We start from the raw sequence: 18,413 nt of genomic DNA, 5'->3' as shown, positions 1-18,413 counted from the left end.
GTGGCAAGTAAATTTTGTGTAATTGTTTCATTTTAATTTTATATATAGTGCCTGTTTGGGGTTGTGGTTGTTAACCATAATAGCAGCTTTTTGTCAATAAACTGGGACAAGGTTATTTGGTAACATCCAAAACGGATTTCTTTTTGTTTAAAAGCTGCTTAGAAAGCAGGTATACCCTTACTTTTCACAAAGCAGCTGTTGGCTATTACAAGTCCCAGCATCAAACCCTACACATGCAATTGTTTTTGTTTTTAAAACAAAACAAGCAGTACATACTTATGAAATACTTTTTTTATTCTAATCTGGATTATTATTGCCCGTTAAGCATTTAAAATTACGTAATACTAAAAATTATTTTATTTTATATTTGAATATAAAAATAAAGGGATCTTTTTAAAAATACCCATCTGAAAAATTATTTTTTTAAAAATACTACCATCTTTTTCATTGTTTTTAAAAATACCTTTTCATAAATTTTTTTTTCAAAAATACGATTTGCAACTTTTGCAACCTCATTTGCAACCTTGGGCGGCGCAGCCGCAAAAGTTGCAAATGAGTTTGCAAAAGTTGCAAATGAGGTTGCAAAAGTTGCAAATAAAAATGGAAAGTTGCAACTGTTGCAACTGCAATTGCAACTAGTTCAACTGAAAACTGTAAGTTGCAAAAGTTGCAAATGAGGTTGCAAAAGTTGCAAATGAGGTTGCAAATGAAGTTGCAACTGCAGTTGCAACTTCATTTGCAACCTCAGTTGCAACTAAATGCAACTGAAAATTATATATAGTTGTAAATGAGGTTGCAAAAGTTGCAACTGCAGTTGCAACTTTTGCAACTTCATTTGCAACCTCAGTTGCAACTAAATGCAACTGAAAACTGTAAGTAACAACAAATGTATGGTGTGCCCCTGGCGGGGCCATTAGATTACAATAGAATCAACTGAATGCAACCATATGCAACTGAATACAACCATATGCAACCATATATGCAATTACAAATCCTGATTTCAAGTTCCAGTTTTCAAATGTCATTTCCGACCTCATTTTCGGAACCGATCGTTTTTATAAACATCACTTTTTTAAACAGCACTTTTACTCATAGCAACAACAATTTTGAACAGCAATCCCAATTTATTCAACAATTTGTCAACACGTCACTTTTTGAAACATAATTCAAATAACAGTTTTTTTAGTGTGTGCCCATGGGCACATGCTAAGAGCGGAATTTTACAAGCTTGGGAGATTTTGATTGGCCCTCATATCTTAATAATGGTGGACCCCTGCAAATACAACAACCACACCAATTAAAATCTCTCAAACAAAATAAATTTCACGTTTAGCATGTGCCCATGGACACACACTCTTCAAATAATTCAAATCAAGAAGAAACTAAAAAACTTCCTCTGATCAACTCTTTTCGAGCACCCAGCACCTCTTTGAATAATCACAACTTCTCTTTTGAAAAAAATACGATATTGATAAAGCGATCCTTTATAACACAGGTTTTGAAACGGAAACTGCAGCAAAAGCTTCTAAAAGAGTATCACAATGTGCTTACAAGTTCAACCAATAATATTCAATCCTGACATTTGGTAAAAACAAAAAGAGTGCATTGTCCACTATATTATGGTCCTGATCTAAGTTCAAATATTTCTCATACTTCAAATAACTCCACACATTCACCTAAAGTTGCCCTCCTTCCTTCTTCATAGTTCCATAACTCAGGTACCGCAAATCTTCCACTTGGATTGTACTCATTCATCTCCATTAGTGCTGTCACTACTGCTTCATATGCTTCATTACCCCACTCGCTCTTTATGGTTTTCAAGCAATGATCTTCTTCGTCTATGATTTCCTAAACAAGACATATCCAATCAAATCATACGATGCCAACAAGGTGTTGGTGTGGTGGTAGAGCTCTTGTACCCCCTTGCGGGAGGTCAGGAGTTCAACTCCCCACGTGTGCGTGTGTAATGAATTACGATAAGCAACGATAAATGCTTACCTTATGCTTCTGGCCAACCTTTATGATCTTGAATGGGTGCCACTCTGGATTCCCAAGTTTGTCAATTACTTGACAAACAAATTCAATTGCTTTCTCTTCTGCTTCGTTAGCAGTAAACTTTTTCTTTGCAGCAGCAACAAATGGAGCGACTTCAAGATCTCCCATACTCTTGACGCCAATGGTGCCCCCCAAGAGAGGCTCGTATTGCAGACGCTGTGAAAGCAATAAAAAAAATGCAACTGTATCTTACCACAACCAGAATACCATATCCTGATAATCTAACTGATACAAGGATCCCCTGAATAGTTATACTGAATACCACACTATCTTCACAAGATTAATATCTGATAACCACGTTCTAAAATATTCCAGACTTCACATTGAAGTTTTTTATTGCTTACTGATGTCCATAAAACTAGTATAACAGGAAGAAAAATGTTTTAAGCCCAGCATATGGAAGAGTGAAGACTAACAACTAGCTCACAATTCATCAAACACAGTTGTTTTCTAATAATGAGTCCGTAGCAGAAGAGTGCTTTCAGTGAGAAGGGTGTGCAAATTAAGAAATCAACTAAAAGCAAACTTACCCTGATCATCACTTCTCGGGCATCCTGTAACTCATAACTTCTTTTCCTCTCCCAAACAGCGAGAACTTGAGCTGTATCTTCAACATATTCAAGTCTATCACCCATCTCCTTCAGCTTTTCTTCCACGGCCTTCAACTTTTCCTTTTCTTCCTGCTGATCCCGCGTTATTTCTTCTATATCCAATCTTAAGCGCCGCAAGTCATCAGCAAATTCCTTCTGTTGTTTGATCATCTGTTGGTAACTCTCTTTCTGCCATTCAAATCAGTTATATACGTCAAAATATGTTAGATCCCTTGATCCCATCCCAGTGAATGCAACCTAAAAGTTCAAAATCACATTTTTCCAAATTCAACTTACTATCTGAGCCTCCCGAAAATTCTTCTGGTCCATAATTACTGTCACATTTCACAAAAACAGAGCAGATATTAGTACTCAGAACGAGAAGTTTAGACTAATGATTAAACAAGGCTCCTTTTGGATATTTGATTGCCAACACTTTTAATGTTTTTGGACGAAATACATATTTTGTTGCTCGTGATTGTTTTTTTTTTTGCAGTTTGCTACTTTGCTTTACCTCAGTACAGTGCATAAATGTACACTGAGTTATGAAATTAACAAAATCACACCTTTTGCAAATTCTGTATTCCTTCGCATTCACCCAGGGTGTTTGGATGGTTGGGGAATGAGATAATGTCTCACGGGATCTATACAAAAAATCACATGAATTTGAGGTTTCAATTCTCCTTAACCAAATTAATTAATCATGAGCGAAACTCCTTCACAGACCACAGAATGCAGAGCACCCTGACTTATGAGAACTTTATATACTTTGTTCTCAATACTCTGGCAACAGAACCTTCACATTATTTGATGCTCTAGCAATAATGTGAAGAATGTTTCAAAAAAAAAAAAGCAATAATGTGAAGAAGGGTCATAAACTCAACTTACATGAATCTATAGGAATTCCAGATACAGAAATAATCAAAGGTTTGATATTTTTAAGTTGTGTCAAAGCATATTTACAATTTTTCCTTTTATGAATTAGTTAAAAGAAAATGGTATAACTTTACTCTATACGGCTGAAATCTGAAGATAATAAAATATTCAAAATTCTCTAAATTAATAAAAATCTTCATGACCTGTGCAAATTAATTTTTTTTAATATATTTCTTAAGAAAAGTACTGATTATAATAATAATTGTTAGATAAAATTATATAAAATAATGATCGTTTAAAATTTGGTAATTGTTGGTACTGAGTTGCAAGTGGTAATAATTATCTACCAACTTTCTAAGAATATTATTTTATCATTATTCAAAATTATTACAATAAATCATATATGTTTATATAAAACTGATTTGTATGCTATCTTAAAATTATATACACACATATATATATATATATATAGGGTCTTACTCCAGTACAAACTCATTACTGTACAAACGTATAAATCAGTAATTATGACAATAATATTTAGTGATTAGCATATTTTAATTTAACAAATACATACATACATCCATCACCACCGCCACCACAATCACCTCCAATCACGACCACCCCGACCACCCCACCCACCACCACCACGACTGCTAGCGCCACTCTCTCTCTCTCTCCACCATCCACCACCAACCACCACTGCCCAGCGCCTCTCTTTCTCACCACCACCTACCACCACCAACCACCACCACCACCACCACCACTGCTAGCGGCTCTCTCTCTCTCTGGTTGTTCCCTCACCGATTAGTGCTATACACACACAAACACACACATTCACCACTGCTTTTGTCATCTCCCTCAATCGTGTCTCTATCCCTCAATTGTGTTTCTAGCACTGCCCTTGCGCCGGCGTCGCGGCTGCCGCCGGCCGCGCTGCACCACCACTCGGCTATGCCGCCCCGTAAGTGCTCCCCTCCCCTTATCTCTCCATCAGACCCTCCTGGTAGATTTAGTGATTATGTTCAATCATTTAGTGATTGTGTTCAAGTCATTTAGTGATTGTTTGTACGTTTGTACACTAAGGAGTTTGTATTTGAGCACTTGCCTATATATATATATATAAGTGATACATATATATTTAACAATCAACGATATTATTAATAATAAATAAGATATATGTGTGTGTGCGCGTAAATTGATTAAACTTATATATCATTTTACTGATTTTACCAATTTATTCACCGTCTTATTTTACTCCACTCTATTTACTTTTTATAACATATATGAATAATAAATTCTTTAGAAATAAACAATAAATTATGAATAAATTTATCATTATCATCTTTACACCAAATGAAAATTATAAAAACATTGTAGACCTGGAAAGAAAAATGAAGATAGCCTAATATAAAGATTAAAGGTTTGTACTGACGAATCTAGAAAGAGGCATATATATTATTAGTAAATAATTGTAAAAATAAATATTTATTTTTTGGGTGCAATAAGAGGACGACAAGATAAAGACGAAATAAATAGTTTTGGGTGTTTTAGAGATTTGACCATTTCAATCCGCTCATGTTAGTGTTTGATAGTTAGGGGATTGAAACAGAGGTTTGGGCTCAAAGGAGTTTTTTAGGTTAGCGGTTTGTGTATGTGTCACAAAAAACTCATCAAACAGCAATTTACCAAACAGTTTTACAAGACACCGCTAATTCAATCCGCTAGTCAAGACATCTATTTCAATCAGCTAGTCAAAAGTCAAAACATCTAATCTAATCCGCTAATAGGTAATCGCTAATTCTCAAAAAAGGCCTAAATATGAAAACTAAAAAAAGGGTATAAAATTATCAGACTCTAATTGACTTTATAAATATATCACAAATTGATAACAAAATGAAATTATAACCAAAAACATGTAATACCGAGTGTTTATGAAAAAATCAATGAAAAGATCTTCTTCATTATAACCAAGAACATGTAACACAGAGTATTTATGAAAAATCAATTAAAAGATCTTCTTCATTACACAATTACTAATTCCAGAATGGCGCATTGAGTAGATAAATCATACCTCCCTTGTTGTGATTAATAGAAGACTTTGTTAAGTTGTACGTCGCTTTTGTTGGTGTCCGCCGCCGCTCCCGTCTGTTTTGTACGAAATATTATGAAATGAATTAACGTGTATGATTTTATAAGTGATCGTTTTTAGGGTTTATAATGAATAAATCAAATGACTAAATTACCCTTAATATTAGTGATTTTTATCACAAAGTCAATTGTTCAATTTTTCTTAAAAGTTCAACGGAAAAAACACTAAGATGATGGTATATTTGAAAGTATACGAGATGCGGAGGTCGTTGCATTTGTCTAATATACATGATATATATGTAATTCACTTTGTAGGTGATATATATTGAACATTATATAGAAAATTATTATATATATCATTCTCTCCTTTTTCATAAAAACTAATCTATATCATTAGGCTACCATAAATAACGTATGATATTTGAACATGGATATTATTAATCAGAGTTCTATGTTATATTAGAGAAATTAATAAATTTCAAAATTTAGAAGGTTTTAGTATATGAGGCTTAATTTGCACTTAAAGAACGAAATTCATTTTTATTCAACAATTTGGTAACACATCATATTTAGACATAATTTGAGTTATAGTCAAAAATAGACGCTTTTATGGTCCATACACGGACAACAAAATTATCAACAAGTCAGTGATAATTGAACAAAATAATTTTACCACAATTTCACCAGCTCCTACGAATATTAGAACTTTGTTTTAAAGTCCGAGATCAAAGAAATCGAGAATTTGAATAGCTAAGTCTTCGTTACTCTTTGTATCTTTTATTTACGACTAATTTAGCATCTTAGTTTTGTCTCTGTATCAAGCCCAAACTCATTTCCAAACGGACCTTCACCAGATTAAGTCTTGGGAAAGGGGGAACACATATATAAAGAATTTGGTCGTGGTGGAGGTCAAACTTAAAGGCTCTAGGAACAATTCGACGAGCAAGCTGGGTAGCTAAAGAAGAAGCATGTCGAGCATCAACTATTACAAAAAAAAAAATCGATAGATGTCAGGAGCTGATAGACAAGCACAACGTGATCCTTTATCCAAATAACTTTTCCGATGGATAGAACGCGATCTTAAAAACAATGCTCAAATATCATTCGAGATTTTTTGATCCACAGGGAATTAACGACTAAGTAATTTGTTGTTAATCCCCTCTGAATCCAAATATATGATCAACAACTAAGTAAAAAAAAAAAAAAACTCACTCAAAACTTCTGCTATCTTTTATATTAATTTGTCAAAAAACTGTTAATACTAGATTTATAAAAGTTTTAGTTAACCCCAATTTACAATATTTTCTTTTATTCCAGACAAATATAATATATACAAACTTAAATTTTTATTCGCTTTGTAGAATAAATAAAATCAGTTATTTTTTATTTTATTTCAATAATATTATCGGATAACTTGGTTATTAGTGAGGAAGACGAGAAAGACTATAAATAACTATGAGCAAAGCCATATCATTTCCATGCCTCCGAAGATATTATGCAGCCTCTTTTATATAAATCTCCTCAGTGTTATTACATCAAGCCTTGTTGATTACCATTCCTACACCTTGCTTTAACCAACTTTGTGTTGATACGGATGTCACACCTGAATTTAAGTGCAATATGCGCAACTCTCATATGTTTTATTACTTGCATTCGAGTGTGTGTATATATTGTCTTATGTATGTTGAACAATGCCATTGCAAATAACAGAGTGACATTGCCTAAAGATATTAACTTCATATATATAGTTTTATTTTGTAATGACTTAAAGATCATACATTTTGATATTCAAGATGTATTACAAATGGAAAATATTATATATATCAAATTATGTCCTAAATTTTTGGAAACAATATTTGGGATATATAGTATTTTCAATTATGAAAAAATATCCTGATAAAAAAAAATATGAAAAAAATATAAATTTTGAGAATTAAAGCAAAAGATTCTTCACACCATTTCAAATATATACATACCAAGAATTTCAAATTATTACTAGGCATGTAGTTATCTGATGCATTAGCTGAAATATTACAATCATTTTAACACGTACACTTGTCTATATATGAAAATTCATATGCCCCTTTTCCAACAACCACAAACCCACAACCAAACACCCAAATTAGTATGAATTTATGCTGGAGCACAAAGTCGAAACAAAAAATGCAGCACTAGGTTTCTGAGAGTATTATGTGTATAGAAAAACATCAACCAAAATCCAACCAGAAACTTTGAAGAGTATCATAATTAGCTTCAATTTCGTTAACCAATATTCATTTAAAAAGAATAGATGAGTACTAGTATGAATTCTGTACTCTCAACGGTAAATCAGGTAAAAGAAGAAGAAGCCGAGTGCCAATCATCTGAGTACAGTACTTCAGGTTCTCTTCCTCTTGTTTGTCTTCCAAAGTCTTAGGATGAATTTTACACTCTCACTTAAAGTAGCCCTCCTTCCTGCTTTGAAATTCCACAACTCGGGAACAGGGCATCTTCCAGCTGGGTTGTACTCATTCAACTCTCTTAATGCCGTCACCACTGATTTGTACACTTCATCACCCCACTCATTCTTTATTGCTTTGATGCCATCATCTTCTTCATTGATAACTCCCTGACATGTCACGTCCAATCAAAGCATACAATAAGGAATAAATAGTGAGATCAGGCTTAAGGAAAAGAGTGCTCTGGATATTGTTGAGTTACAAACTAGTATAACATTAGGGAGAATTAAATACAAGTCAAAAAAGTAACAACGATGATGAGTGACAGTTAAAAGTATGGTCTGCGGTGTCTGCCCAAAGAGAGGAGTTGACAAGAAATTCTATCTACTGAAATGCTTACCTCCCGAATTTTGGAGTCCATCAGAGAAATGAATTCCCCTGCTTTCTCTTCAGCTTCAGCAGCAGGATATTTCATCTTGGCAGCAGACACAAATGGCTTGTGATCGAGGTCTCCCAGTCTTTTGACACCAACTGAGGCCGTCGAGATAGGCCTGTCCTTCAAACCCTATATAAACAACAAAATATTAAGTAAATGAACCACTTTATGGTGGACTTAAAGTTTATAAGATATTGACTTAAATCTTACTAGTGTTCCCTAATTATTTCATGTTACACAAGATGGCAACCAGTTCATAGGACACTATTCAAATTATAGATATTTTAACGAGACTCTTTTCCATATGCTTATATTAAGAACCAAAATAAGATAATTGCTACTCATTGTGCGCGGTATGATGTACAAGCTGAGTCGGGTTATTGTGTGTCTTGACTGACTGGGCTGGAATATCTAGACACCTATTCCGGCACTGTGCGCCCATCGAAGTCATAATGCTTAACCTAGCCTTGAATTTAATTCTATAACTACCCACAAAATTATAATGCTATTTGACCTATATATTTTACATGTTAAAGAGTGTGAAAAACAGATGTATCCTGTCCACAACACTGTACTTCTGAACTTATAACTCAGGTCAGATATGTATTTGTCAAAACAGAACATTTAGGACTCGAGTCTGAATCTGCTTAATAATTTGATTATGCTCTTCAATGCAGCTGCTGCTATTCAACTATTACTTACTGGCCGTTCATTGGATTTCATATCAACACAAACCCTAAATAATCATGAAATAGAACTATGTGAACAACTACACCAAACAAACTCCATATAATAAGAAATGGAAAGATAATAACAAAACATGTACATGCATACAGTTACATTCATTGAAAAACAATAAGCACATCTTTTTAATGAACAAATCAGCAAAGTACCAAATTAACGAATAGTAAATAGCAAGCATATATGATAGGCAAAAGAAAATCTATGGTAATACAAACAAAGCACATGCATGTATGCAAAGAGATAAATAAAAGAAATCCCATTTGTGATCAGTAGTTATACATCATATAGAACTTACCAGACCATAAATCAAAAGAAAAGCTCCTCGAGAAATACACCAGCTTAGCTTTATCAAACTGCTCTGCACAAACCAGCAAATATGCAGATTAATGTTCTATAGGATTAACATGCATTAGCCACAGAAAAACAAAGGGTTTACTTACATCGGTACTGAATGAATTAACGGGTTGTCTAACCTGTGCCTGTGCCCTGAGGGCACAGGTTAAAGTGTATTAAATACTAGCCTATAACCAGTGCCAAGCACGGGCGACCATATAATTTTAATTTGATTATTTATAAGCTTAATATCATTTTATTAGTGTTTTTTATTAATTAAATAAAATGATATTAAATTATATTAGTCGATTAATTATATTTACTTTTGAAATTTTGTCTTGTACAATATTTTTCTGTATTATAAGATATTAGTACAAACAATCAATTTTTTTTTATATATGTGAATGTTTTCTTAATATTAATATATGATAATGTGGTTTTTGATTAATATTACCTCATATTTTTCACATTTCATTGCATAGCACATGATACTATTGTATTGGAAAAAATTTAGTTATATTAAAATATTGAGCTAAAATTTTTAGTTATTGGAAAAAAAATCTATTCATTTAAAGATTTTAGTTATTAAAATGTTTTTATTATCCATATGTGAATTTTTTTTAATATTAATATATAATAATATTGGAAAATGCTACGACAATAAGGGTGATGACTCCAGAGCAAAAGCTGCTCTTTGTCTGTATTCTTGTTAGGTGAACTAACACGTTTGTCGAGATAAAATAAAATAAAATTATTTTATTAAATCTTTGTTGAGATATACAATTTAATCTTAATATTCCATTATATAAAATTTTATAATTATTAAAAAATACATAAAAGTGTATATTGAAAAATATTTATCAATTAAGATATACCAATATCACCTAATCGCCCATTCAATAATATTTAAACGATAGAACCATGTGTACATAGTTGGTTGGCATTCCAAAACTCAAAAGTTAAATTAATTTAACTAAAAACTTGTAAGTCATAACTTTGTTCAAGATCACAAAAAATTATAATACTAAGTATTAAATTGATATTATAAAGATATAAGGATACAAAGAAAAAGCAAAGATATTTTGACAAATAAATAAATTAATATAACATTGTACAAATATTTTAGATGCTTACTATTTATTATGGATAACAATTTTTTGATTTCCATAAATTCTAATTCAAAATATATATGTCTTGTGAGAATATTATAGTCTCCCTCCCTGTAATTGCTTAGTCTTCAACCAAGCCCTCCTGTTCTAGAACCAAAAAACAATTTTGCTGGACTATAGTCCTAAAGATCTAGCCAGCATTCTCCTCTCAGGTTCAATGTTAGCACCTTGAATCAAGAAAATCAAAAGATTCATCTTCAACAGATATAGACAACCACAGTCTGGTTACATGAATCAAAATCTTCCGGTCCGTCTTTGTACTGTTAAGGCTTGCCATGTTTTGATACGACACGGCATCATCCACCATTGCCATGTTGTGATGACGAATGAATAAGGGACTCTGCACCTACATTTTTTATAAACAATGTTACATATTTGATGATGTCATAGGTATCTAACTTGTTTAGTGTGCAGAAGCAAATATCAGAGTTTAGCTGGAAATCAGAGTTTAACAACTGCCAGCTGGATCAGAGTTTAAGCGATGATCAGAGTTTGCAGGCGGCTGGTTTTCAGGAGCATATCTGACTAAGTAAGGAAGATAAAGATCAAGAGAGATTGTGCAGATCAGGACAGCAGAAGGATAGCTACTGATTAGATTATTTTAGGAAGCAGATAATTGTAAATCAATCAGTAGATATCATGTAACTGTGTATATAAACACAGCTTAGGGTTTACTCTAGATGAGTTATCGATTGAATATCATACGTGCAACCTAGCAGCTCTTAGTGATAAAGTATAAATCACTAAGAGATTATTTGTAAACTACTGAGTTTTGTGAATAAGAGTTTATTGAATTATTCTCTTATACTTGTGTTTGTCTTGGATTGTGTTCACTATATTATTATATATAGTGAGTTTAATCGGCCTAACAAGTGGTATCAGATCCAGGTCTGTTGATATACCTACAGTGAGATCTTAATCACACAATCATGTCTGAGAAATCACAAAACAGTAGATATGAGTCTCTTAGGGTTCCGGTCCTCAGGGCATCTGAATATTCTGTCTGGAAGGTAAGAATGATCATGTTTCTGGAATCTACAGATCCAGAATATCTGGATAGAATTTATGATGGTCCACACATGCCAACAAAGCTCTCTGTTGCAGTGGGAGATGAACCCCAGAAGATGATTCCTAAAGAGAAGAAGGACTATACTCCAGAGGACATCTCATCTATAAGTAAAGATGCAAAGGTGAAGCATCTGTTGCATAGTGCTCTGGACAATGCTATGTCAAATAGAGTAATTGGATGCAAAACTGCAAAGGAGATATGGGATGCTTTGGAAGTCAGATGTCAAGGAACCAAAGCCATCAAAAAGAACAGAAGGACCATACTTACTCAAGCGTATGAACACTTTGATTCAAAATCTGGTGAATCACTGACTGATCTTTATGATAGGTTTGTCAAGCTGCTGAATGATTTGTCTCTTGTGGATAAAGAATATGATTTGGAAGACTCAAATCTCAAATTTCTACTTGCTCTGCCTGAAAAGTGGGATTTGAAAGTAACCACTATAAGAGACAACCATGATCTTGAAGAGATGTCTCTGGATGAAATCTTTGGAAGGTTGAAAACTCATGAACTTGAAATGGAGCAAAGGAGCAAACGACATGGTGGGAAACCCAAACCAGTTGCTCTAAAAGTTCAAGAAGATTTAACTGTGAAAAGCAAAGGAAAAGCTCATGTCAAAAAGTCTGATACTGAGTCATCAAACTCTGATGTTGACTCAGACTCTGATATCCCTTCAGACTCTGATGACAGTGATACTGAGGTGATGCAGCTGGCAGCACTAATGGTAAAAAGCTTCAAGAAGATGGCTTACAAGAACTTCAACAAAGGGAAGAAGTTCTCACCCAAAGACAGAAAATCTGACAAAAAGGTCTTCAAAAAGAATGAAGGCAAAGATGAAAAATCTGGAAAATCTGATAAGTCTAAGTACACCTGCTTCAATTGTGGAGAAAAAGGCCACTTTGCAACTGAGTGCAAGAAAGCTAAGAAAGAAAAGGAACAGGCCTTTATCACAAAGAAAGGAAGCTGGGCAGACACATCAGAGTCAGAAGATGAAGTCAACTATGCCTTGATGGCAAATATGGACAACAACACTGAGACTGTTGAGACTAAGGTACCTCATTCCACTCTTGCTTTTGACACTGAAGATATAACTGAATTAAGATTGTTTCTTAAAACTCTGCATGTTAGTTATAGAGATCAGACTTTAGAAAATGAAAGACTAAAATCTGATAACTTGAATGTCAAGAAAAGGAATGATTATCTTGAAAAGGAACTAGTTCTGATGCTAGAAGTTCAGAAGGAAAGGGATGATGCTATCTTTATTAAAAATGAACTCTTAAAGAAAAATGCTTTCCTTGAAACAGAACTTGTTAAGGAAAGAGAGATAATCAGAACTTGGACTAACTCAGGAAAGACTACTCAGAATATCTTAGAAAGTGGAAACTGGAAGAAAGGGTTAGGTTACTCTGATAAAAATGAAGCTGAGTCATATAAACAAGAAACCATTAAAATTGAAAAACCAAAGGTAGTTCCAGTAAGATTTGTTGCAGAATCAAAAACTGATACTCCTAAACAGGTTAATGTTGGTTTAATGACTCAGAAACAGCTTAAGCATAAACTCAAGGAGGTTAAGAAAGAAAACAGGATTAAGGAACCTAGGAAAAATAGGAATGGAAAGGTTGGAATAAACAAAAGCAACAATTACATGCCTGTTCCAAATGCTCCTAGGAAAACTTGTCATAATTGTGGTAATCCTAATCATCTTGCTTCTTTTTGCAGGAAAAATAAGGACATAAATGCTATGTCTCCAAAATCAGAAGTTAAGACTAGGAATACTAGATTTAGACCAGAGAATCCTTGTTTTCATTGTGGTAGTTTATGGCATTCCATTTACACTTGTAAGGAATACCATAGTTTATATTATGATTATTATGAATTAAAACCCTCTTTGAGGAAAAAGATTGATTCTCCTAGTTCAGCATCTGTTAAAAAGTCTGTTAGCACAAACTCTGATATAAACTCTGATAAATCTTCCGCTGCTAGTGTTAACAAACTTAACAAGAACAAAGGATCCAAGCAAGTCTGGGTCCTTAAAACTAATCATTAGTTATGTATGTGATTGCAGGGCAACAGGAAAAACATCCTAGTTCTGGACAGTGGATGCTCTGGACATATGACAGGAAATAAAGCCCTGCTATCAGACTTTGTGGAGAAGGCTGGCCCAAATGTTTCTTATGGAGATGGCAACATAGGGAAAACTTTGGGATATGGCAATATCAATCTTGGAAATGTCATCATTCAATCTGTAGCTCTTGTCTCAGGACTTAAGCATAATCTGCTGAGCATAAGTCAAATCTGTGACAGAGGATATCATGTCAATTTCTTGGAAGAACACTGTGAGGTCATTAGTAAAAGAACTGGAAAAGTTGTTCTGAAAGGATACAGACATGGCAACATCTATGAAGCTAAGCTATCTTTAAACTCTGAAAGCTCTGCAATCTGTCTACTTGGCAGAGCCAGTATTGAAGAAAGCTGGAACTGGCACAAGAAATTATCTCACCTGAACTTCAACAATATAAATGAGCTTGTGAAGAAAGATCTTGTAAAAGGACTTCCAAAATCAGTTTTTACTCCAGATGGACTCTGTGACTCCTGTCAGAAAGCAAAACAGAGGAAGTCTTCCTTCAAAAGTAAAACTGAGTCCTCAATTCTTGAGCCTTATCATCTGCTGCATGTTGATCTTTTTGGACCAGTAAATATAATGTCCATTGCAAAGAAGAGATATACTCTGGTCATTGTTGATGAATTTACCAGATATACATGGGTACATTTTCTTCACAGCAAGGATGAGACACCATCTTTATTGATTGAGCATGTCAAACAGTTGAACAAGATCTCTAAAGATGCAGTAAAGATCATCAGAAGTGATAATGGCACTGAGTTCAAGAATTTTAAAATGGAGGAGTTCTGTAAAGAAAATGGCATTAAACAAGAATTTTCAGCACCTGGAACACCTCAACAAAATGGTGTTGTTGAAAGAAAGAACAGAACTCTGATTGAAGCTGCTAGAACCATGTTGGAGGAAGCAAAGCTACCAACCTACTTCTGGGCTGAAGCTGTGCAGTCTGCCTGTTTCACCCAAAATGCAACTCTGATTAACAAACATGGGAAGACTCCATTTGAAATGGTTAAAGGCAGAAAACCAAATCTCAAATACTTCCATATTTTTGGATGTAAATGTTTTGTTCTGAAAAATCATCCTGAACAGCTAACCAAATTTGATTTAAAAGCTGATGAAGGAATTTTTGTTGGTTATCCTTTATCAACAAAAGCCTTCAGAGTTTACAATCTGAGAACAAGGGTAATCATGGAATCCATTCATGTATCCTTTGATGATAAGAAAATAACTGGAATGGAAGATTTTGAAGATCATGAGCAACTGAGATTTGAAGATGAAGATGCATTCTCTGATTCCATAAACTCTGACTCTGAGACAATATCAGAGCATGTCACTTCTAATCACCAACCTCAAGCACATGTTGAGGGGGAGCACTTTCAAAATGAAAATCTGAATGAAAATGTTGCAGACTCGGCAGAAAACACAAACTCTGATTCTGACTCCTCAAACTCTGATCACTCTACATCAGAGAATCAGGAGAACACATCTTCAGGGGGAGCATCAGAAACTCAGAATGCTCATGGAGATAGCATGGATAATGGGGGAGAGGCATCAGAAACTCAGAATGATACTGGCATGGATCATGGGGGAGGATCTAGTTCCAGAAATCAACTGCCACATGAAAGAAAATGGACAAAGTCTCATACACCAGATCTGATTATTGGGAATCCAGATGCTGGAGTACAAACCAGAACTGCAACAGCAAATGAGTGTTTATTTCATTCATTTTTATCTCAAACAGAACCAAAGAAAGTGGAAGAAGCCTTAAAGGATGCAGACTGGGTAACAGCAATGCAGGAGGAGTTAAATGAATTTGAGAGAAATAAAGTCTGGACACTTGTACCAAGACCAAAGAACAGATCAATTGTTGGTACTAAGTGGGTTTTCAGGAACAAAACAGACAGTGATGGTGTAATTACAAGAAATAAAGCCAGACTTGTGGCTAAAGGATACTCTCAACAAGAAGGAATTGACTATGATGAGACTTTTGCCCCAGTTGCCAGATTGGAAGCAATCAGAATTTTCTTGGCTTATGCAGCACACAAGAAATTCAAAGTGTTTCAGATGGATGTCAAGAGTGCTTTTCTCAATGGGGAGCTGGAGGAAGAAGTATATGTTGAACAACCTCCAGGATTTGTGGACACTAAATTTCCAGATCATGTCTACAGATTGGATAAAGCACTGTATGGACTAAAGCAAGCACCAAGAGCATGGTATGAAACTCTGGCTCAATTTCTTTTGGACAGTGGTTTCAACAGAGGTACAATTGATAAAACTCTATTTTATCTCAACCATGGTAATGATCTGCTGTTAGTACAAGTTTATGTAGATGATATTATTTTTGGGTCTACTAATCCTAAACTCTGTGAGAGATTCTCTAAGCTTATGCAGTCCAGATATCAAATGAGCATGATGGGAGAGATGAGCTACTTTTTGGGACTTCAAGTCAAACAGACTGATGAGGGTATTTTCATTAATCAGTCTAAATATACCAGGAACTTGCTAAAGAAATTTGGCATGCAGGATAGCTCAGCTGCCACCACTCCAATGGCAACTGCCACTAAGTTAGATAAAGATACTGGATCACCAGTAGAAATTACTAACTATAGAGGTATGATAGGCTCACTTCTATATCTGACTGCTAGTAGACCTGATATCATGTTTGCAACCTGTCTTTGTGCAAGATTTCAAGCAGATCCAAGAGAACCACACCTTGTAGCAGTCAAAAGGATTTTCAAATATCTCAAGGGAACAGTTGAGATGGGACTCTGGTATCCCAGAGAATCAGACTTTACACTGATTGGTTACTCTGATGCAGATTTTGCAGGATGCAAAATAGACAGAAAAAGTACAAGTGGGAGCTGTCAATTTCTAGGAGGAAGATTAGTTTCTTGGTTCAGTAAGAAACAAAAATCTATTTCCACATCCACTGCAGAAGCAGAGTATATTGCTGCAGGAAGCTGCTGTGCTCAGATTTTATGGATGAAGAATCAACTACTGGATTATGGGTTAACTCTGACTCAAATTCCTATTTATTGTGATAACCAAAGTGCTATTGCTATGACAGGAAATCCAGTACAGCACTCCATGACCAAGCACATCAGCATAAGGTATCATTTTATCAGAGAACATGTGATGGAAGGAACAGTAGAGCTTCACTTTGTTCCAACAGATCAGCAGTTGGCAGATATCTTCACCAAACCTCTGGCTGAAGCAACATTCACAAGGCTTGTAAACGAATTAGGGATGATCTCTGGTCCTCTCTAAACTCTGATACATTGCATAATTCTATATCTGTTAATGTTTGTTATTGTTAACATGATCTACAACTGCATCTGTTATTCTCTGATCAAGACTCTGATGATTATACTCTGATTTGATAAACTCTGATATTTAAACTCTGACCCGACAAACTCTGATTACTTGAATTTTTCTTGATGAAAGATATTCCTGTGAAGAATATGTTGCACTTAATTGAATCTAGTCATAAGCCTCTCTAAAGTCTGAATTTTGTGATATTACAGCTGTGGAAATTCTTAACACACAACACATGAGTTAATTTTGTTACCTAGACTGTCTTACTTCTCAAATATTAGATATGTACTCAGAAAAGAATCTGCTTTTCTCCTCTCATGAGCTAAGAGTTAATATATTTCAGTTATGGATCCTCAAGAAATTTCTTCTCAGTAAAGAAAATCAAAAGAAAAGAAAAACAAAAGAAATAATCTCAGGTACTCCTTTGAGATCTTAGAAAATTTGTGAAAGGAAAGAACCAAGTGCACTGCTGGTATTAAGCAAATGCATCAAAAATTGAAACAATTTTTTGGTGACTTTTCACATTCTCTGATTACTGGAGAAATACTCTGAGAAAACAAAAAGTCTAAATAAAGGTTATGACTCACTTACCATGAGGAGTTTCCTTTCAAAAGACATTTGTGATTCCAAAGAGAAGAAATAAGTATACTCTGATCCATTTGTGAGAAACTCGGCTTATGAGATGCTTAAAACATTTTCTTATTATCTGATTCTTTCTAATATTAATTAAGAAATTTGACAATCTCTGTAACATTAGAATATTCATGCTAACACACACCTCACTCCACTTCTGTGATTAACAATTTTTTTTTGGCTTCGAGTAATTTTTGACTAGAATTCAACAAATATTTGCAAACTCTGAGGAGCAAGTGTCGTTTAGATCTTGAATATTTATCTCTCATCATTACAAGATTCTATGATCACTCGCTGATTTGTCAATTTATAAGTCATTTATTTAAACTCTGGTCAATGGTCAGTCTCTGATTGAAGTCCGAGTTAAAATAAATATTTTGGTCAGATAATATTAGTTTTTATTATCAAACGGTAGAAAAACCATTTGAATTCCTGAGTGGAGAAAAACACGGTAAATAATTGTGTTTTATTGGTAAATGGTGCATGTTTGTTCAGATTAACACGCCACTAATTATTACTTCTCCACTACCAAGTTTTTTTACCGTTCA

The 18,413-nt window shown here is 34.3% G+C and overlaps 1 protein-coding gene across 1 annotated transcript; it reads right to left on the bottom strand.

Annotated features, from left to right (window-relative positions):
- Window positions 1-7,670: 7,670 nt before the first annotated feature.
- Window positions 7,671-11,042, bottom strand: LOC108221746 (factor of DNA methylation 1-like). The gene is made up of 5 exons (XM_017395603.2): window positions 10,897-11,042; window positions 9,701-9,713; window positions 9,523-9,585; window positions 8,448-8,612; window positions 7,671-8,217 (listed from the first exon to the last, which is right to left on the bottom strand). The coding sequence occupies exons 1-5, from the start codon at window positions 11,040-11,042 to the stop codon at window positions 7,987-7,989; spliced, it is 618 nt and encodes a 205-aa protein (XP_017251092.1). The 3' UTR covers window positions 7,671-7,986.
- Between the last annotated feature and the right edge of the window lie 7,371 nt (window positions 11,043-18,413).

This window comes from Daucus carota, chromosome 5, assembly GCF_001625215.2.
Source record: "Daucus carota subsp. sativus chromosome 5, DH1 v3.0, whole genome shotgun sequence".
NCBI lineage: Eukaryota > Viridiplantae > Streptophyta > Magnoliopsida > Apiales > Apiaceae > Daucus > Daucus carota.
Note: the sequence above shows the minus strand (reverse complement) of the source record. Positions and strands in the feature narration are given on the sequence as shown.

Excerpts from the sequence above, each read along its gene's own strand:
- LOC108221746 (XM_017395603.2), bottom strand. The coding sequence starts at position 11,042 with ATGGCAATGGTGGATGATGCCGTGTCGTATCAAAACATGGCAAGCCTT. Across the intron at positions 8,613-9,522 it reads TTCTTTTGATTTATGGTCTG|GGTTTGAAGGACAGGCCTAT; the intron begins GTAAGTTCTATA and ends TTGTTTATATAG. Across the intron at positions 8,218-8,447 it reads TGGACTCCAAAATTCGGGAG|GGAGTTATCAATGAAGAAGA; the intron begins GTAAGCATTTCA and ends GTGACATGTCAG.